Source organism: Lathyrus oleraceus, chromosome 5 (assembly GCF_024323335.1).
Source record: "Lathyrus oleraceus cultivar Zhongwan6 chromosome 5, CAAS_Psat_ZW6_1.0, whole genome shotgun sequence".
Taxonomy (NCBI): Eukaryota; Viridiplantae; Streptophyta; class Magnoliopsida; order Fabales; family Fabaceae; genus Lathyrus; species Lathyrus oleraceus.
This window is the reverse complement of record NC_066583.1, coordinates 396,919,505-396,941,481: the sequence shown is the minus strand read 5'-3', so window position 1 is coordinate 396,941,481 and position 21,977 is coordinate 396,919,505. Positions and strand designations below refer to the sequence as shown.

The 21,977-nt window shown below is 25.9% G+C and overlaps 5 protein-coding genes across 5 annotated transcripts; all 5 read right to left on the bottom strand.

The window, feature by feature from the left end:
- Positions 1 to 3,952: 3,952 nt before the first annotated feature.
- LOC127080991 (non-specific lipid-transfer protein 1-like) lies at positions 3,953 to 4,545 on the bottom strand. The gene is made up of 2 exons (XM_051021276.1): positions 4,190 to 4,545; positions 3,953 to 3,962 (listed from the first exon to the last, which is right to left on the bottom strand). The coding sequence occupies exons 1-2, from the start codon at positions 4,543 to 4,545 to the stop codon at positions 3,953 to 3,955; spliced, it is 366 nt and encodes a 121-aa protein (XP_050877233.1).
- A 3,514-nt stretch (positions 4,546 to 8,059) lies between these two features.
- LOC127080990 (non-specific lipid-transfer protein 1-like) lies at positions 8,060 to 8,652 on the bottom strand. The gene is made up of 2 exons (XM_051021275.1): positions 8,297 to 8,652; positions 8,060 to 8,069 (listed from the first exon to the last, which is right to left on the bottom strand). Exons 1-2 carry the CDS (start codon positions 8,650 to 8,652, stop codon positions 8,060 to 8,062), a joined length of 366 nt encoding a protein of 121 aa, XP_050877232.1.
- Positions 8,653 to 12,178: 3,526 nt separating this feature from the next.
- Positions 12,179 to 12,771, bottom strand: LOC127080989 (non-specific lipid-transfer protein 1-like). Its single transcript, XM_051021274.1, has 2 exons — positions 12,416 to 12,771; positions 12,179 to 12,188 (listed from the first exon to the last, which is right to left on the bottom strand). Exons 1-2 carry the CDS (start codon positions 12,769 to 12,771, stop codon positions 12,179 to 12,181), a joined length of 366 nt encoding a protein of 121 aa, XP_050877231.1.
- A 3,450-nt stretch (positions 12,772 to 16,221) lies between these two features.
- Positions 16,222 to 16,814, bottom strand: LOC127080988 (non-specific lipid-transfer protein 1-like). The gene is made up of 2 exons (XM_051021273.1): positions 16,459 to 16,814; positions 16,222 to 16,231 (listed from the first exon to the last, which is right to left on the bottom strand). The coding sequence occupies exons 1-2, from the start codon at positions 16,812 to 16,814 to the stop codon at positions 16,222 to 16,224; spliced, it is 366 nt and encodes a 121-aa protein (XP_050877230.1).
- Positions 16,815 to 20,264: 3,450 nt separating this feature from the next.
- Positions 20,265 to 20,857, bottom strand: LOC127080987 (non-specific lipid-transfer protein 1-like). Its single transcript, XM_051021272.1, has 2 exons — positions 20,502 to 20,857; positions 20,265 to 20,274 (listed from the first exon to the last, which is right to left on the bottom strand). Exons 1-2 carry the CDS (start codon positions 20,855 to 20,857, stop codon positions 20,265 to 20,267), a joined length of 366 nt encoding a protein of 121 aa, XP_050877229.1.
- Between the last annotated feature and the right edge of the window lie 1,120 nt (positions 20,858 to 21,977).

The following is a 21,977-nucleotide window of genomic DNA, read 5'->3' as shown; positions in this document are numbered from 1 at the left end:
CAAAAAATGATGGAGGAAAAAACATTTCAAGCTCACACAAAGTAATAACGATTTCTTTTTGCAACATTGGTAAGATCGCAGGATTGATCACCTTACTGCAAATTGACTTGAAGAAAGAACACAACTTAGTTATAGAGCTTCTTACTTTTTCTGGAAGAATAGAACGTATACCTATTGGGAGAAAATGTTCCATTATAACATGGCAATCATGGGTCTTTAAACTCTTTAACTTGAGGTCTTTCATAGACACAAGTCTTCTAATATCTGAAGAGTACCCTTCTGGAACTTTAACTTCACTTAGAAACTTACACAATGTTTTTTTCTCCTTTCTAGATAGAGTATAAGCAGCAGGCGGTGGATATGTTCGTTTTCCTTTCTTCAAGGGTCCTAATTCAGTTCTTATTCCCATCGCTATCAAGTCCTTTCTTGCCTTAAGGCCATCCTTAGACTTTCCTTGTATATTGAGTAACGTGCCAATAACACTTTCAAATACATTTTTTTAAATATGCATAACATCAAGAAAATGTCTCACATACAAGGACTTCCAATACGGCAATTCAAAAAAAACTGACCTCTTCTTCCACCCACTTTTGACAAGTGTGTGGGCAAAAGGCTTGCCAAACTGAGTATCCAAATCTTTCACCTTTTCAAAAATTTGATCACCCGTCAATATAGGTGGAGCTCTGCCTTGTTCTGTCTCTCCATTGAACGCCTTTCTCCATCCACGGTAGTGATGATTTGAATTTAAGAATCTCCGATGACCGAGAAAGACATTCTTCTGACCAAACTCCAAGCGCTTCCAATCTGTTTTATCTTCACAAACAGGACACGCACATTGACCTTTTATGCTATACCCTGATAGATTTCCGTATGCTGGAAAATCATTAATTGTGCCAAACAACATCGCCCTCAAGTTGAAACTTTCTTTCCTATATCCATCATAAACCTCCACACCGGTCTCCCACAAAATCTTTAAGTCTTCGATTAAGGGCTTCAAGTACACGTCTATGTCATTCCCTGGTTGTTTAGGTCCAGAAATCAACATAGACAACATCATGTACTTACGCTTCATACATAGCCATGGAGGTAGGTTATAAATCATAATAATCACAGGCCATGTACTGTGTGAGATACTCTGGATACCGTGTGGGTTCATTCCATCAGTAGATAATGCCAAGCAAAGGTTTCTTGATTCTTCTCCAAATTCAGGATAATCATTATCAATTTTCAACCACTGTGGTGAATCTGCCGGATGTCGATACTTTCCATCTATAATTCTTTCATCTGCATGCCAGGTCAAGTGTCTTGAATCGGTTTCACTACGAAACATGCGTCTAAATCTCGGAATAACAGGAAAATACCACAAGACCTTTGCTGGAGACAACTTGTTCTTATATCGCGAGACACCGCATTTAGGACACTCATTTAACGATGCATACTCATTTCGAAACAAAACGCAATCGTTTGGACATGCATGTATCTTATCATAGCTCATGCCAATAGAGCACAACATCTTTTTGGTCTCATATGTTCGATTGGGAAGAACATTATCCTCAGGAAGCATATCTTTCAAAAGGGCTAATAACTCTGTGAAACTTTTATCCGACCACCCATTGCCCGCCTTTAAGTTGTACAACTTTAATACCGCAGACAATCTTGTGAATTTAGTGCAACCATCATACAAAGGTTTCTCTGCATCACTTACCAACCTCTCAAACATTTCGGGACAATCCTTAAGATCTCCTTCAAGTGCTTCTGCAATCTCTTCAACTCGATCACAATCGTATGTATCTGCGCCACTATAGTTTGAGGCATAGGTCGTACTATCCCCCGGTTCAACATTCTCGTTACTTTTCTCACCATGCAAATTCCAACATGTATAACTTCGATCAATTCCATGCCTCATTAGATGCGATGTCAACTGAACTGCGTCAACCCGTTTCCCATAACAACAACCCAAGCAAGGACATATCATTCTACTGGGGTCTTCGACGTGCGCAACGGCAAACTTAACGAATTCTGATACCCCATTCTCGTACTCTCTCGACAATCGATTGAAAGACATCCATGTATTATCCATTACTAATTAGAATAAATAAAAAACAATTTCAGAAGAGTTCAAACACATTCGGACCTAGGTTTCTAATGATACTGGTGTTGACACAAAATCAGATGTTTCATAGGTCGTATAACCCATTGCATCCGCAATCATGGTCACTAAAAACCAACCGTCAATTTCCTAGTGCATCCGCTATCATGGTCGAAACAAACGTAGAAGGAGGAAACGCGCAGTAATAAGGTAAAACAGAAATTGGGCAAAGCTAAAACAAAGCAATAACATAAAACAGTAATTGGGAAAAGCGTGTACCTTTGATTGGTAGAAGGAGGAAACGCGCATGTAGATCTAACAGAGGTGGAAGGAAAACGCCTCAGAACCCTAACGTGAAAAAGAACGCTAATAACAGATAGTGAAATAACAAAACGCGCAGTATGTTATAATTTTAATGTTTACTAAAGGGGACATTAGAGGGCGCTTGTGGAAAAAAAGCGCCCTCTAAAGGGGCCCTAAGAGGGCGCTTATGAAAGCACTCTCTAAGGCTTTCTAGAAGCGCTTTATAAGCTAGAAATGCACGTGGACTTATAACAGCGCTTTATTAAAAGCGCCCTCTAAGGGTAACCTTAGAGGGCGCTTTCTATAAAGCGCCATGTATTGTTGTCCCTCTATCTCCTCCTTATTTTTTCGTTTCACCTTAGAGGGCGCTTGTGGAAACAAAGCGCCCTCTAAAGGGGGCCTAAGAGGGCGCTTATGAAAGCTCTCTCTAAGGCTTTCCAGAAGCGCTCTATAAGCTGGAAATGCACATGGACTTATAACAGCGCTTTATTAAAAGCGCCATGTATTTTTGTCCCTCTATCTCCTCCTTATTTTTTCGCTTCACCTTAGAGGACGCTTTATTACAAAAGCGCCCTCTAAAGTGCGCTGTCTATTGCTCCTTATTTTTCGCTTCACTTTAGAGGGCGCTTTTGTAATAAAGCGCCCTCTAAGGTGCGCTGTCTATTCCAATTTTTGGCGTAGTGAAAACTAATTATATTTTAATTTTAAGTCAAAAACATCAAGCTAGTGATGGTGGAATCCTTCGCATAAAAGTTAATAATGAATAGTGCGTATTGGTAAATATTTGGACTACAATAATATGTCGTTGATAATAATAATTTTAAACGTAGTTCTAACCGGATGTACAAATTTATTTTGCTAGGTTTGGTTTATGTCCTACAAGATTTCTCATAAAAGATAGATATATAATAATATCCTTTATTTAAAATAAATTGATTCAATATAAAAAAAAATAGGTTTGAATTAAGGGAAAATTAACACGAAAATAATCTTATAGATGAATTCAAAGGTAATTATATTAAATTTAAATGGTTTAAACAGTTTCACAAATATAATTGATTAACAATGTAAATTATCATTGCACAAATATTATACACAAACAATATCTTTTTATTAAGTTTCTATCATTTAGTTCTTTTATCTACAAAAATATATGTTCGTAGTTTAAATTTATTTTATTAGTTTTTTATTTGGTTGAGTCTTTTTAACACGTATTTAAATGAGACTTTGTTAACAAGTTTTATGATTTAATTTCTAGAATAACTTAAAAAGCTTAAAATTGTAGTGCTAGTATATGACCTATTAGACCATAAATGTGGATGTATGAGTTTTAACAATTAACACTATTTTTTAATCTTTTCTAATTACTAGGTGTGTTGGACAATAGCCAAAAAGAAGAAGAGAATAACTAAATCAAAATAATTTTTAAAAAATACATTACGAGAGTGACAACTTCAACTTAAGTAAAAAGAGAAAATACATATACTAATGGAATTAAGAATTTCTTAATACAATTATTTTATATATCTTTGCGATAAACACCGTCCCCGTGAAATAGATTTATTGAACCCTGCACAAAAAACAAATAATGGTTATAAAATTATTTAAATATTCAATCAAATAATACTATGCATCGTTGATTTCATGGAGGAGACGTATGTTTTAGGCGATAAGGACGTAAACATTTTCATTTATTTTAATTTAAAAAATAAAAATATTTACCTCAAACATTAAACTCTTATAAAAAATATGCATCTCATATTTTTATATCAAGTATTATGAAGAAATATTACTTACGTGTTGCAATCAATGCTAGGATCAAAAGGAACCGACAGAGTAATGTTACAAAGTTGTGGTAGTTGTTTTGATTTGTCAGGTTTAACTCCAAATCTCGATGCTGCGGGTTTGAGACAATTGCAAACATCCCTTCGAATCGGGGTGGTGTTGGCCTTTTGATTTAAACTATTTGCTCCATCACAACAGTTTTTAGGTGGTGTAGCACCTCCAGTTCCTTGCAAAAAGGGAAGACATGGCAACAAGGACAAAAGAGCCTCGGGGCATGTAATGTCGTCAATTTGACGTGCTTCAAATTTTGATACCATCATTCCTAGAACCATCACAACCATGAAAAGAGAAACATATTTCTTCTCCATCATCATAATTTTAATATGTGTATGCTTATAATTTTTATGTAGAATGTGTTAATGATTTATCTCCGCAGTATGCCTTAATTTATAGGCATGGTACTATATCATTGTATTGTAATTTGTTAGGGGCTTCTTTGTTTCTATGTTGGTTTATTAAAGTAACGATTAATTAGTAATTTATTATTTCATTTATCTTTTTATTTGTATAATAGGAATAATTATGAACTTTTATATGCAATAATCACTAAATGTACAAAATTAGTATAATCTTTAAGATATTTAATTCTAACTATTAAATATTTTAATAATATATTTGATTCACAAATCTTGTCAAAGTTATATTTTTATACTCTCCCTTGTGTTGCACATGATCGGAACTCTAATTTAAAATTATTAGATCAGTGAAAATTAATAGACAATTCTGAAAAGGTTTATAAGAATTCAAACAAGAAAAGTAACAAAATAATTTAAAGCAATTAAAACTCAAAAGGATTAAAATTATAAATTATTGCATCTTTATAATTTAAAATAAGAGATAAGAAAATTTATAACAATAATAGTCAAACTATTAACAATTTTACTATTATACCAAATGTTATTTTACTTTTTGATTAATGAGTACCAAATTATAGCTCTTATCAATAAGCAAGTACATCTTTAAATATTTAATCAAAACTAAGTACTTCAAAAGTAGATTTCTATTTTTTAACAGTGAAAGAAACAAAAATGGTTATAATTAATCTTTTGATATAAACCTTAATGGAGAGTAAAATAATGATCATAATTTATTTTATTTATGGGTATTTAATTTTTATTTTTGTTGAAAAAGCTTACTGCTTTAACCTAGAGATACTCATTTAAATTTCTTCATATTGGATTTCATATGACCATTAATTTTATCTTAATTAATAAAATTTTCTACCTTTTGTCGATTTTATAAGAGTATGTAAATTTATTTTCGATCTTACTCATTGAAAAAAATGTTTATATCCAAGATTCAACATATGATTTACATGACCGTGGTTTACTTTCGTTGTTTTATTCAAATTATCTAGTCGATATTTCTTTATAGTAAATTTAATCGAGCTTGCATTGTAATGTATTTTCAATTTTATTTTTTCTTAAGTCTTATTTTTGTTTTATAATAAAATTATAATATACAGTTTGTTAAAATAATGTAAAAGGTTTGAAAACTAATCGTTTTTAAATGGAAATTAAATTATTGATTGATATTGTAACCATTTCCTATTTAAGATCTTTAACTGATTAATGATTAGTTTGTAAAGGATAGGTTTTACAAAAATATATTATATGATTCAAAAATTTATTACTTTTTGTAGGAATATTATTTGTATGAAAAATTAAGAAATTTAAAATAAATACAAAATCAATATCATGAAATGATAATAAAAATGAAAATAGAAAAATATATTAAAGTTTCAATAAATTCATCATGCAAAAATAGGTTATCTACCTTTCAAAAAAATCAATTTAACACTCATATGAAATTATTTGAATTAAAATAATGAATCACGATTTAAAAAAATAAAATATATAGATGGTTGAAACATATTTATTTAATAATTTATTTGATAATTTTTTGTATAAAAGAACAAGTTATTATCTTTTTTCAGTAAAATATTTAAAATTAGAAAATTCATTATAAATTAACATACAAAAAAATATTTAAAGTAATGTAACAAACATATTTACGATTAATATTATTTTATCTTGTTTTATTTTAAGCACTGTTTAGAATTCATGTGACAATCAAGACACACATTGTTCGTATTTCATGACCAACAACCCAAATCTTTTAAATAAAATTAAAATTAAAATGCTCTAATTAGTTTCATATATGTGTATATACTACTTTTTAATACTAAGTGTTTTAAATGGTATAAGAATACATGCAATAACATTGTAGAAATATTTTTTTTCATAATCTTCTCGTTAAGTCGTGTGAAACTATTGAAGTGGTTATATTTATAATATTTAACTCTTGATAACATCTACACCATTGTTGTTTAGAGGTATAAACTTAATCTCATTAAAAAAAATCATGTTGTATTATAAAATAATTTATGATTTTTTTAATCATAAACAAGGTAGTCGGGAGGGAAATCGGGTGAGAATGATATTGTGGAAAATATTTATATTTGATATATCACAAAAAAGTCAAAACAACATGACTAAAATGATGGAGGGATAAGTTAAATAAGACTCACTTAGACTTGAGATCAGTAACAAAATGTTGGTTCCTGAAATCACAAATATCAATATAGATATCTTACAAAAACAAGCCACATTACTCAATTTTTGATTAAAAACAAAAAAATGGTTATCGATGTGATTGGAGAAGTTAAGAGTGGTTCAATTTTTTTATGATGATTGTTCAAAAACAGATCTTAAAGAACTATGTAGATCTAAATCTTACCATTCATAAAACATATATAAACATAGAAAATATAATTCCCTGTTGTAGGATTTAGTGGACACCTTCTATTTAACTGTTGAAGATAATATTATTAAAAAATTCCATCAAAAGATATTCTAAGATGCAAAAATAATAATATATATATTATAAAATATATTTGAAAATGTAGTCAACTAGGATGATAAGATGTAGAGTGGAAAACTTCAAAAAACTAATTATATTTTAATTTTAAGTCAAAAACATCAAGCTAGTGATGGTGGAATCCTTCGCATAAAAGTTAATAATGAATAGTGCGTATTGGTAAATATTTGGACTACAATAATATGTCGTTGATAATACTAATTTTAAACGTAGTTCTAACCGGATGTACAAATTTATTTTGCTAGGTTTGGTTTATGTCCTACAAGATTTCTCATAAAATATAGATATATAATAATATCCTTTATTTAAAATAAATTGATTCAATATAAAAAAAAAGGTTTGAATTAAGGGAAAATAAACACGAAAATAATCTTATAGATGAATTCAAAGGTAATTGTATTAAATTTAAATGGTTTAAACAGTTTCACAAATATAATTGATTAACAATGTAAATTATCATTGCACAAATATTATACACAAACAATATCTTTTTATTAAGTTTCTATCATTTAGTTCTTTTATCTACAAAAATATATGTTCGTAGTTTAAATTTATTTTATTAGTTTTTTATTTGGTTGAGTCTTTTTAACACGTATTTAAATGAGACTTTGTTAACAAGTTTTATAATTTAATTTCTAGAATAACTTAAAAAGCTTAAAATTGTAGTGCTAGTATATGACCTATTAGACCATAAATGTGGATGTATGAGTTTTAACAATTAACACTATTTTTTAATCTTTTCTAATTATTAGGTGTGTTGGATAATAGCCAAAAAGAAGAAGAGAATAACTAAATCAAAATAATTTTTAAAAAATACATTACGAGAGTGACAACTTCAACTTAAGTAAAAAGAGAAAATACATATACTAATGGAATTAAGAATTTCTTAATACAATTATTTTTATATATCTTTGCGATAAACACCGTCCCCGTGAAATAGATTTATTGAACCCTGCACAAAAAACAAATAATGGTGATAAAATTATTTAAATATTCAATCAATTAATACTATGCATAGTTGATTTCATGGAGGAGACGTATGTTTTAGGCGATAAGGACGTAAACATTTTCATTTATTTTAATTTAAAAAATAAAAATATTTACCTCAAACATTAAACTCTTATAAAAAATATGCATCTCATATTTTTATATCAAGTATTATGAAGAAATATTACTTACGTGTTGCAATCAATGCTAGGATCAAAAGGAACCGACAGAGTAATGTTACAAAGTTGTGGTAGTTGTTTTGATTTGTCAAGTTTAACTCCAAATCTCGATGCTGCGGGTTTGAGACAATTGCAAACATCCCTTCGAATCGGGGTGGTGTTTGCCTTTTGATTTAAACTATTTGCTCCATCACAACAGTTTTTAGGTGGTGTAGCACCTCCAGTTCCTTGCAAAAAGGGAAGACATGGCAACAAGGACAAAAGAGCCTCGGGGCATGTAATGTCGTCAATTTGACGTGCTTCAAATTTTGATACCATCATTCCTAGAACCACCACAACCATGAAAAGAGAAACATATTTCTTCTCCATCATCATAATTTTAATATGTGTATGCTTATAATTTTTATGTAGAATGTGTTAATGATTTATCTCCGCAGTATGCCTTAATTTATAGGCATGGTACTATATCATTGTATTGTAATTTGTTAGGGGCTTCTTTGTTTCTATGTTGGTTTATTAAAGTAACGATTAATTAGTAATTTATTATTTCATTTATCTTTTTATTTGTATAATAGGAATAATTATGAACTTTTATATGCAATAATCACTAAATGTACAAAATTAGTATAATCTTTAAGATATTTAATTCTAACTATTAAATATTTTAATAATATATTTGATTCACAAATCTTGTCAAAGTTATATTTTTATACTCTCCCTTGTGTTGCACATGATCGGAACTCTAATTTAAAATTATTAGATCAGTGAAAATTAATAGACAATTCTGAAAAGGTTTATAAGAATTCAAACAAGAAAAGTAACAAAATAATTTAAAGCAATTAAAACTCAAAGGATTAAAATTATAAATTATTGCATCTTTATAATTTAAAATAAGAGATAAGAAAATTTATAACAATAATAGTCAAACTATTAACCATTTTACTATTATACCAAATGTTATTTTACTTTTTGATTAATGAGTACCAAATTATAGCTCTTATCAATAAGCAAGTACATCTTTAAATATTTAATCAAAACTAAGTACTTCAAAAGTAGATTTCTATTTTTTAACAGTGAAAGAAACAAAAATGGTTATAATTAATCTTTTGACCTAGAGATACTCTTAAATCTTAATGGAGAGTAAAATAATGATCATAATTTATTTTATTTATGGGTATTTAATTTTTATTTTTGTTGAAAAAGCTTACTGCTTTAACCTAGAGATACTCATTTAAATTTCTTCATATTGGATTTCATATGACCATTAATTTTATCTTAATTAATAAAATTTTCTACCTTTTGTCGATTTTATAAGAGTATGTAAATTTATTTTCGATCTTACTCATTGAAAAAAATGTTTATATCCAAGATTCAACATATGATTTACATGACCGTGGTTTACTTTCGTTGTTTTATTCAAATTATCTAGTCGATATTTCTTTATAGTAAATTTAATCGAGCTTGCATTGTAATGTATTTTCAATTTTATTTTTTCTTAAGTCTTATTTTTGTTTTATAATAAAATTATAATATACAGTTTGTTAAAAATAATGTAAAAGGTTTGAAAACTAATCGTTTTTAAATGGAAATTAAATTATTGATTGATATTGTAACCATTTCCTATTTAAGATCTTTAACTGATTAATGATTAGTTTGTAAAGGATAGGTTTTACAAAAATATATTATATGATTCAAAAATTTATTACTTTTTGTAGGAATATTATTTGTATGAAAAATTAAGAAATTTAAAATAAATACAAAATCAATATCATGAAATGATAATAAAAATGAAAATAGAAAAATATATTAAAGTTTCAATAAATTCATCATGCAAAAATAGGTTATCTACCTTTTAAAAAAATCAATTTAACACTCATATGAAATTATTTGAATTAAAATAATGAATCACGATTTAAAAAAATAAAATATATAGATGGTTGAAACATATTTATTTAATAATTTATTTGATAATTTTTTGTATAAAAGAACAAGTTATTATCTTTTTTCAGTAAAATATTTAAAATTAGAAAATTTATTATAAATTAACATACAAAAAAAATATTTAAAGTAATGTAACAAACATATTTATGATTAATATTATTTTATCTTGTTTTATTTTAAGCACCGTTTAGATTTCATGTGATAATCAAGACACACGTTGTTCGTATTTCATGACCAACAACCCAAATCTTTTAAATAAAATTAAAATTAAAACGCTCTAATTAGTTTCATATATGTGTATATACTACTTTTTAATACTAAGTGTTTTAAATGGTATAAGAATACATGCAATAACATTGTAGAAATATTTTTTTTCATAATCTTCTCGTTAAGTCGTGTGAAACTATTGAAGTGGTTATATTTATAATATTTAACTCTTGATAACATCTACACCATTGTTGTTTAGAGGTATAAACTTAATCTCATTAAAAAAAATCATGTTGTATTATAAAATAATTTATGATTTTTTTAATCATAAACAAGGTAGTCGGGAGGGAAATCGGGTGAGAATGATATTGTGGAAAATATTTATATTTGATATATCACGAAAAAGTCAAAACAACATGACTAAAATGATGGAGGGATAAGTTAAATAAGACTCACTTAGACTTGAGATCAGTAACAAAATGTTGGTTCCTGAAATCACAAATATCAATATAGATATCTTACAAAAACAAGCCACATTACTCAATTTTTGATTAAAAACAAAAAAATGGTTATCGATGTGATTGGAGAAGTTAAGAGTGGTTCAATTTTTTTATGATGATTGTTCAAAAACAGATCTTAAAGAACTATGTAGATCTAAATCTTACCATTCATAAAACATATATAAACATAGAAAATATAATTCCCTGTTGTAGGATTTAGTGGACACCTTCTATTTAACTGTTGAAGATAATATTATTAAAAATTCCATCAAAAGATATTCTAAGATGCAAAAATAATAATATATATATTATAAAATATATTTGAAAATGTAGTCAACTAGGATGATAAGATGTAGAGTGGAAAACTTCAAAAAACTAATTATATTTTAATTTTAAGTCAAAAACATCAAGCTAGTGATGGTGGAATCCTTCGCATAAAAGTTAATAATGAATAGTGCGTATTGGTAAATATTTGGACTACAATAATATGTCGTTGATAATACTAATTTTAAACGTAGTTCTAACCGGATGTACAAATTTATTTTGCTAGGTTTGGTTTATGTCCTACAAGATTTCTCATAAAATATAGATATATAATAATATCCTTTATTTGAAATAAATAGATTCAATATAAAAAAAATAGGTTTGAATTAAGGGAAAATTAACACGAAAATAATCTTATAGATGAATTCAAAGGTAATTGTATTAAATTTAAATGGTTTAAACAGTTTCACAAATATAATTGATTAACAATGTAAATTATCATTGCACAAATATTATACACAAACAATATCTTTTTATTAAGTTTCTATCATTTAGTTCTTTTATCTACAAAAATATATGTTCGTAGTTTAAATTTATTTTATTAGTTTTTTATTTGGTTGAGTCTTTTTAACACGTATTTAAATGAGACTTTGTTAACAAGTTTTATAATTTAATTTCTAGAATAACTTAAAAAGCTTAAAATTGTAGTGCTAGTATATGACCTATTAGACCATAAATGTGGATGTATGAGTTTTAACAATTAACACTATTTTTTAATCTTTTCTAGTTATTAGGTGTGTTGGACAATAGCCAAAAAGAAGAAGAGAATAACTAAATCAAAATAATTTTTAAAAAATACATTACGAGAGTGACAACTTCAACTTAAGTAAAAAGAGAAAATACATATACTAATGGAATTAAGAATTTCTTAATACAATTATTTTATATATCTTTGCGATAAACACCGTCCCCGTGAAATAGATTTATTGAACCCTGCACAAAAAACAAATAATGGTTATAAAATTATTTAAATATTCAATCAATTAATACTATGCATAGTTGATTTCATGGAGGAGACGTATGTTTTAGGCGATAAGGACGTAAACATTTTCATTTATTTTAATTTAAAAAATAAAAATATTTACCTCAAACATTAAACTCTTATAAAAAATATGCATCTCATATTTTTATATCAAGTATTATGAAGAAATATTACTTACGTGTTGCAATCAATGCTAGGATCAAAAGGAACCGACAGAGTAATGTTACAAAGTTGTGGTAGTTGTTTTGATTTGTCAGGTTTAACTCCAAATCTCGATGCTGCGGGTTTGAGACAATTGCAAACATCCCTTCGAATCGGGGTGGTGTTTGCCTTTTGATTTAAAGTATTTGCTCCATCACAACAGTTTTTAGGTGGTGTAGCACCTCCAGTTCCTTGCAAAAAGGGAAGACATGGCAACAAGGACAAAAGAGCCTCGGGGCATGTAATGTCGTCAATTTGACGTGCTTCAAATTTTGATACCATCATTCCTAGAACCATCACAACCATGAAAAGAGAAACATATTTCTTCTCCATCATCATAATTTTAATATGTGTATGCTTATAATTTTTATGTAGAATGTGTTAATGATTTATCTCCGCAGTATGCCTTAATTTATAGGCATGGTACTATATCATTGTATTGTAATTTGTTAGGGGCTTCTTTGTTTCTATGTTGGTTTATTAAAGTAACGATTAATTAGTAATTTATTATTTCATTTATCTTTTTATTTGTATAATAGGAATAATTATGAACTTTTATATGCAATAATCACTAAATGTACAAAATTAGTATAATCTTTAAGATATTTAATTCTAACTATTAAATATTTTAATAATATATTTGATTCACAAATCTTGTCAAAGTTATATTTTTATACTCTCCCTTGTGTTGCACATGATCGGAACTCTAATTTAAAATTATTAGATCAGTGAAAATCAATAGACAATTCTGAAAAGGTTTATAAGAATTCAAACAAGAAAAGTAACAAAATAATTTAAAGCAATTAAAACTCAATAGGATTAAAATTATAAATTATTGCATCTTTATAATTTAAAATAAGAGATGAGAAAATTTATAACAATAATAGTCAAACTATTAACCATTTTACTATTATACCAAATGTTATTTTACTTTTTGATTAATGAGTACCAAATTATAGCTCTTATCAATAAGCAAGTACATCTTTAAATATTTAATCAAAACTAAGTACTTCAAAAGTAGATTTCTATTTTTTAACAGTGAAAGAAACAAAAATGGTTATAATTAATCTTTTGATATAAACCTTAATGGAGAGTAAAATAATGATCATAATTTATTTTATTTATGGGTATTTAATTTTTATTTTTGTTGAAAAAGCTTACTGCTTTAACCTAGAGATACTCATTTAAATTTCTTCATATTGGATTTCATATGACCATTAATTTTATCTTAATTAATAAAATTTTCTACCTTTTGTCGATTTTATAAGAGTATGTAAATTTATTTTCGATCTTACTCATTGAAAAAAATGTTTATATCCAAGATTCAACATATGATTTACATGACCGTGGTTTACTTTCGTTGTTTTATTCAAATTATCTAGTCGATATTTCTTTATAGTAAATTTAATCGAGCTTGCATTGTAATGTATTTTCAATTTTATTTTTTCTTAAGTCTTATTTTTGTTTTATAATAAAATTATAATATACAGTTTGTTAAAAATAATGTAAAAGGTTTGAAAACTAATCGTTTTTAAATGGAAATTAAATTATTGATTGATATTGTAACCATTTCCTATTTAAGATCTTTAACTGATTAATGATTAGTTTGTAAAGGATAGGTTTTACAAAAATATATTATATGATTCAAAAATTTATTACTTTTTGTAGGAATATTATTTGTATGAAAAATTAAGAAATTTAAAATAAATACAAAATCAATATCATGGAATGATAATAAAAATGAAAATAGAAAAATATATTAAAGTTTCAATAAATTCATCATGCAAAAATAGGTTATCTACCTTTCAAAAAAATCAATTTAACACTCATATGAAATTATTTGAATTAAAATAATGAATCACGATTTAAAAAAATAAAATATATAGATGGTTGAAACATATTTATTTAATAATTTATTTGATAATTTTTTGTATAAAAGAACAAGTTATTATCTTTTTTCAGTAAAATATTTAAAATTAGAAAATTTATTATAAATTAACATACAAAAAAATATTTAAAGTAATGTAACAAACATATTTATGATTAATATTATTTTATCTTGTTTTATTTTAAGCACTGTTTAGAATTCATGTGATAATCAAGCACACATTGTTCGTATTTCATGACCAACAACCCAAATCTTTTAAATAAAATTAAAATTAAAACGCTCTAATTAGTTTCATATATGTGTATATACTACTTTTTAATACTAAGTGTTTTAAATGGTATAAGAATACATGCAATAACATTGTAGAAATATTTTTTTTCATAATCTTCTCGTTAAGTCGTGTGAAACTATTGAAGTGGTTATATTTATAATATTTAACTCTTGATAACATCTACACCATTGTTGTTTAGAGGTATAAACTTAATCTCATTAAAAAAAATCATGTTGTATTATAAAATAATTTATGATTTTTTTAATCATAAACAAGGTAGTCGGGAGGGAAATCGGGTGAGAATGATATTGTGGAAAATATTTATATTTGATATATCACAAAAAAGTCAAAACAACATGACTAAAATGATGGAGGGATAAGTTAAATAAGACTCACTTAGACTTGAGATCAGTAACAAATTTTTTGATTAAAAACAAAAAAATGGTTATCGATATGATTGGAGAAGTTAAGAGTGGTTCAATTTTTTTATGATGATTGTTCAAAAACAGATCTTAAAGAACTATGTAGATCTAAATCTTACCATTCATAAAACATATATAAACATAGAAAATATAATTCCCTGTTGTAGGATTTAGTGGACACCTTCTATTTAACTGTTGAAGATAATATTATTAAAAAATTCCATCAAAAGATATTCTAAGATGCAAAAATAATAATATATATATTATAAAATATATTTGAAAATGTAGTCAACTAGGATGATAAGATGTAGAGTGGAAAACTTCAAAAAACTAATTATATTTTAATTTTAAGTCAAAAACATCAAGCTAGTGATGGTGGAATCCTTCGCATAAAAGTTAATAATGAATAGTGCGTATTGGTAAATATTTGGACTACAATAATATGTCGTTGATAATACTAATTTTAAACGTAGTTCTAACCGGATGTACAAATTTATTTTGCTAGGTTTGGTTTATGTCCTACAAGATTTCTCATAAAATATAGATATATAATAATATCCTTTATTTGAAATAAATAGATTCAATATAAAAAAAAATAGGTTTGAATTAAGGGAAAATTAACACGAAAATAATCTTATAGATGAATTCAAAGGTAATTGTATTAAATTTAAATGGTTTAAACAGTTTCACAAATATAATTGATTAACAATGTAAATTATCATTGCACAAATATTATACACAAACAATATCTTTTTATTAAGTTTCTATCATTTAGTTCTTTTATCTACAAAAATATATGTTCGTAGTTTAAATTTATTTTATTAGTTTTTTATTTGGTTGAGTCTTTTTAACACGTATTTAAATGAGACTTTGTTAACAAGTTTTATAATTTAATTTCTAGAATAACTTAAAAAGCTTAAAATTGTAGTGCTAGTATATGACCTATTAGACCATAAATGTGGATGTATGAGTTTTAACAATTAACACTATTTTTTAATCTTTTCTAGTTATTAGGTGTGTTGGACAATAGCCAAAAAGAAGAAGAGAATAACTAAATCAAAATAATTTTAAAAAATACATTACGAGAGTGACAACTTCAACTTAAGTAAAAAGAGAAAATACATATACTAATGGAATTAAGAATTTCTTAATACAATTATTTTATATATCTTTGCGATAAACACCGTCCCCGTGAAATAGATTTATTGAACCCTGCACAAAAAACAAATAATGGTTATAAAATTATTTAAATATTCAATCAAATAATACTATGCATAGTTGATTTCATGGAGGAGACGTATGTTTTAGGCGATAAGGACGTAAACATTTTCATTTATTTTAATTTAAAAAATAAAAATATTTACCTCAAACATTAAACTCTTATAAAAAATATGCATCTCATATTTTTATATCAAGTATTATGAAGAAATATTACTTACGTGTTGCAATCAATGCTAGGATCAAAAGGAACCGACAGAGTAATGTTACAAAGTTGTGGTAGTTGTTTTGATTTGTCAGGTTTAACTCCAAATCTCGATGCTGCGGGTTTGAGACAATTGCAAACATCCCTTCGAATCGGGGTGGTGTTGGCCTTTTGATTTAAAGTATTTGCTCCATCACAACAGTTTTTAGGTGGTGTAGCACCTCCAGTTCCTTGCAAAAAGGGAAGACATGGCAACAAGGACAAAAGAGCCTCGGGGCATGTAATGTCGTCAATTTGACGTGCTTCAAATTTTGATACCATCATTCCTAGAACCATCACAACCATGAAAAGAGAAACATATTTCTTCTCCATCATCATAATTTTAATATGTGTATGCTTATAATTTTTATGTAGAATGTGTTAATGATTTATCTCCGCAGTATGCCTTAATTTATAGGCATGGTACTATATCATTGTATTGTAATTTGTTAGGGGCTTCTTTGTTTCTATGTTGGTTTATTAAAGTAACGATTAATTAGTAATTTATTATTTCATTTATCTTTTTATTTGTATAATAGGAATAATTATGAACTTTTATATGCAATAATCACTAAATGTACAAAATTAGTATAATCTTTAAGATATTTAATTCTAACTATTAAATATTTTAATAATATATTTGATTCACAAATCTTGTCAAAGTTTTATTTTTATACTCTCCCTTGTGTTGCACATGATCGGAACTCTAATTTAAAATTATTAGATCAGTGAAAATTAATAGACAATTCTGAAAAGGTTTATAAGAATTCAAACAAGAAAAGTAACAAAATAATTTAAAGCAATTAAAACTCAATAGGATTAAAATTATAAATTATTGCATCTTTATAATTTAAAATAAGAGATGAGAAAATTTATAACAATAATAGTCAAACTATTAACCATTTTACTATTATACCAAATGTTATTTTACTTTTTGATTAATGAGTACCAAATTATAGCTCTTATCAATAAGCAAGTACATCTTTAAATATTTAATCAAAACTAAGTACTTCAAAAGTAGATTTCTATTTTTTAACAGTGAAAGAAACAAAAATGGTTATAATTAATCTTTTGATATAAACCTTAATGGAGAGTAAAATAATGATCATAATTTATTTTATTTATGGGTATTTAATTTTTATTTTTGTTGAAAAAGCTTACTGCTTTAACCTAGAGATACTCATTTAAATTTCTTCATATTGGATTTCATATGACCATTAATTTTATCTTAATTAATAAAATTTTCTACCTTTTGTCGATTTTATAAGAGTATGTAAATTTATTTTCGATCTTACTCATTGAAAAAAATGTTTATATCCAAGATTCAACATATGATTTACATGACCGTGGTTTACTTTCGTTGTTTTATTCAAATTATCTAGTCGATATTTCTTTATAGTAAATTTAATCGAGCTTGCATTGTAATGTATTTTCAATTTTATTTTTTCTTAAGTCTTATTTTTGTTTTATAATAAAATTATAATATACAGTTTGTTAAAAATAATGTAAAAGGTTTGAAAACTAATCGTTTTTAAATGGAAATTAAATTATTGATTGATATTGTAACCATTTCCTATTTAAGATCTTTAACTGATTAATGATTAGTTTGTAAAGGATAGGTTTTACAAAAATATATTATATGATTCAAAAATTTATTACTTTTTGTAGGAATATTATTTGTATGAAAAATTAAGAAATTTAAAATAAATACAAAATCAATATCATGGAATGATAATAAAAATGAAAATAGAAAAATATATTAAAGTTTCAATAAATTCATCATGCAAAAATAGGTTATCTACCTTTCAAAAAAAATCAATTTAACACTCATATGAAATTATTTGAATTAAAATAATGAATCACGATTTAAAAAATAAAATATATAGATGGTTGAAACATATTTATTTAATAATTTATTTGATAATTTTTTGTATAAAAGAACAAGTTATTATCTTTTTTCAGTAAAATATTTAAAATTAGAAAATTTATTATAAATTAACATACAAAAAAATATTTAAAGTAATGTAACAAACATATTTATGATTAATATTATTTTATCTTGTTTTATTTTAAGCACTGTTTAGAATTCATGTGATAATCAAGGCACACATTGTTCGTATTTCATGACCAACAACCCAAATCTTTTAAATAAAATTAAAATTAAAACGCTCTAATTAGTTTCATATATGTGTATATACTACTTTTTAATACTAAGTGTTTTAAATGGTATAAGAATACATGCAATAACATTGTAGAAATATTTTTTTTCATAATCTTCTCGTTAAGTCGTGTGAAACTATTGAAGTGGTTATATTTATAATATTTAACTCTTGATAACATCTACACCATTGTTGTTTAGAGGTATAAACTTAATCTCATTAAAAAAAATCATGTTGTATTATAAAATAATTTATGATTTTTTTAATCATAAACAAGGTAGTCGGGAGGGAAATCGGGTGAGAATGATATTGTGGAAAATATTTATATTTGATATATCACAAAAAAGTCAAAACAACATGACTAAAATGATGGAGGGATAAGTTAAATAAGACTCACTTAGACTTGAGATCAGTAACAAATTTTTTGATTAAAAACAAAAAAATGGTTATCGATATGATTGGAGAAGTTAAGAGTGGTTCAATTTTTTTATGATGATTGTTCAAAAACAGATCTTAAAGAACTATGTAGATCTAAATCTTACCATTCATAAAACATATATAAACATAGAAAATATAATTCCCTGTTGTAGGATTTAGTGGACACCTTCTATTTAACTGTTGAAGATAATATTATTAAAAAATTCCATCAAAAGATATTCTAAGATGCAAAAATAATAATATATATATTATAAAATATATTTGAAAATGTAGTCAACTAGGATGATAAGATGTAGAGTGGAAAACTTCAAAAAACTAATTATATTTTAATTTTAAGTCAAAAACATCAAGCTAGTGATGGTGGAATCCTTCGCATAAAAGTTAATAATGAATAGTGCGTATTGGTAAATATTTGGACTACAATAATATGTCGTTGATAATACTAATTTTAAACGTAGTTCTAACCGGATGTACAAATTTATTTTGCTAGGTTTGGTTTATGTCCTACAAGATTTCTCATAAAATATAGATATATAATAATATCCTTTATTTAAAATAAATTGATTCAATATAAAAAAAAAAGGTTTGAATTAAGGGAAAATAAACACGAAAATAATCTTATAGATGAATTCAAAGGTAATTGTATTAAATTTAAATGGTTTAAACAGTTTCACAAATATAATTGATTAACAATGTAAATTATCATTGCACAAATATTATACACAAACAATATCTTTTTATTAAGTTTCTATCATTTAGTTCTTTTATCTACAAAAATATATGTTCGTAGTTTAAATTTATTTTATTAGTTTTTTATTTGGTTGAGTCTTTTTAACACGTATTTAAATGAGACTTTGTTAACAAGTTTTATATTTAATTTCTAGAATAACTTAAAAAGCTTAAAATTGTAGTGCTAGTATATGACCTATTAGACCATAAATGTGGATGTATGAGTTTTAACAATTAACACTATTTTTTAATCTTTTCTAATTATTAGGTGTGTTGGACAATAGCCAAAAAGAAGAAGAGAATAACTAAATCAAAATAAATTTTAAAAAATACATTACGAGAGTGACAACTTCAACTTAAGTAAAAAGAGAAAATACATATACTAATGGAATTAAGAATTTCTTAATACAATTATTTTATATATCTTTGCGATAAACACCGTCCCCGTGAAATAGATTTATTGAACCCTGCACAAAAAACAAATAATGGTTATAAAATTATTTAAATATTCAATCAAATAATACTATGCATAGTTGATTTCATGGAGGAGACGTATGTTTTAGGCGATAAGGACGTAAACATTTTCATTTATTTTAATTTAAAAAATAAAAATATTTACCTCAAACATTAAACTCTTATAAAAAATATGCATCTCATATTTTTATATCAAGTATTATGAAGAAATATTACTTACGTGTTGCAATCAATGCTAGGATCAAAAGGAACCGACAGAGTAATGTTACAAAGTTGTGGTAGTTGTTTTGATTTGTCAGGTTTAACTCCAAATCTCGATGCTGCGGGTTTGAGACAATTGCAAACATCCCTTCGAATCGGGGTGGTGTTGGCCTTTTGATTTAAAGTATTTGCTCCATCACAACAGTTTTTAGGTGGTGTAGCACCTCCAGTTCCTTGCAAAAAGGGAAGACATGGCAACAAGGACAAAAGAGCCTCGGGGCATGTAATGTCGTCAATTTGACGTGCTTCAAATTTTGATACCATCATTCCTAGAACCATCACAACCATGAAAAGAGAAACATATTTCTTCTCCATCATCATAATTTTAATATGTGTATGCTTATAATTTTTATGTAGAATGTGTTAATGATTTATCTCCGCAGTATGCCTTAATTTATAGGCATGGTACTATATCATTGTATTGTAATTTGTTAGGGGCTTCTTTGTTTCTATGTTGGTTTATTAAAGTAACGATTAATTAGTAATTTATTATTTCATTTATCTTTTTATTTGTATAATAGGAATAATTATGAACTTTTATATGCAATAATCACTAAATGTACAAAATTAGTATAATCTTTAAGATATTTAATTCTAACTATTAAATATTTTAATAATATATTTGATTCACAAATCTTGTCAAAGTTTTATTTTTATACTCTCCCTTGTGTTGCACATGATCGGAACTCTAATTTAAAATTATTAGATCAGTGAAAATTAATAGACAATTCTGAAAAGGTTTATAAGAATTCAAACAAGAAAAGTAACAAAATAATTTAAAGCAATTAAAACTCAATAGGATTAAAATTATAAATTATTGCATCTTTATAATTTAAAATAAGAGATGAGAAAATTTATAACAATAATAGTCAAACTATTAACCATTTTACTATTATACCAAATGTTATTTTACTTTTTGATTAATGAGTACCAAATTATAGCTCTTATCAATAAGCAAGTACATCTTTAAATATTTAATCAAAACTAAGTACTTAAAAAGTAGATTTCTTTTTTTTAACAGTGAAAGAAACAAAAATGGTTATAATTAATCTTTTGATATAAACCTTAATGGAGAGTAAAATAATGATCATAATTTATTTTATTTATGGGTATTTAATTTTTATTTTTGTTGAAAAAGCTTACTGCTTTAACCTAGAGATACTCATTTAAATTTCTTCATATTGGATTTCATATGACCATTAATTTTATCTTAATTAATAAAATTTTCTACCTTTTGTCGATTTTATAAGAGTATGTAAATTTATTTTCGATCTTACTCATTGAAAAAAATGTTTATATCCAAGATTCAACATATGATTTACATGACCGTGGTTTACTTTCGTTGTTTTATTCAAATTATCTAGTCGATATTTCTTTATAGTAAATTTAATCGAGCTTGCATTGTAATGTATTTTCAATTTTATTTTTTCTTAAG

Coding starts and splice junctions, on each gene's coding strand:
- LOC127080991 (XM_051021276.1), bottom strand. CDS start 4,545: ATGGAGAAGAAATATGTTTCTCTTTTCATGGTTGTGATGGTTCTAGGA.
- LOC127080990 (XM_051021275.1), bottom strand. CDS start 8,652: ATGGAGAAGAAATATGTTTCTCTTTTCATGGTTGTGGTGGTTCTAGGA.
- LOC127080989 (XM_051021274.1), bottom strand. CDS start 12,771: ATGGAGAAGAAATATGTTTCTCTTTTCATGGTTGTGATGGTTCTAGGA.
- LOC127080988 (XM_051021273.1), bottom strand. CDS start 16,814: ATGGAGAAGAAATATGTTTCTCTTTTCATGGTTGTGATGGTTCTAGGA.
- LOC127080987 (XM_051021272.1), bottom strand. CDS start 20,857: ATGGAGAAGAAATATGTTTCTCTTTTCATGGTTGTGATGGTTCTAGGA.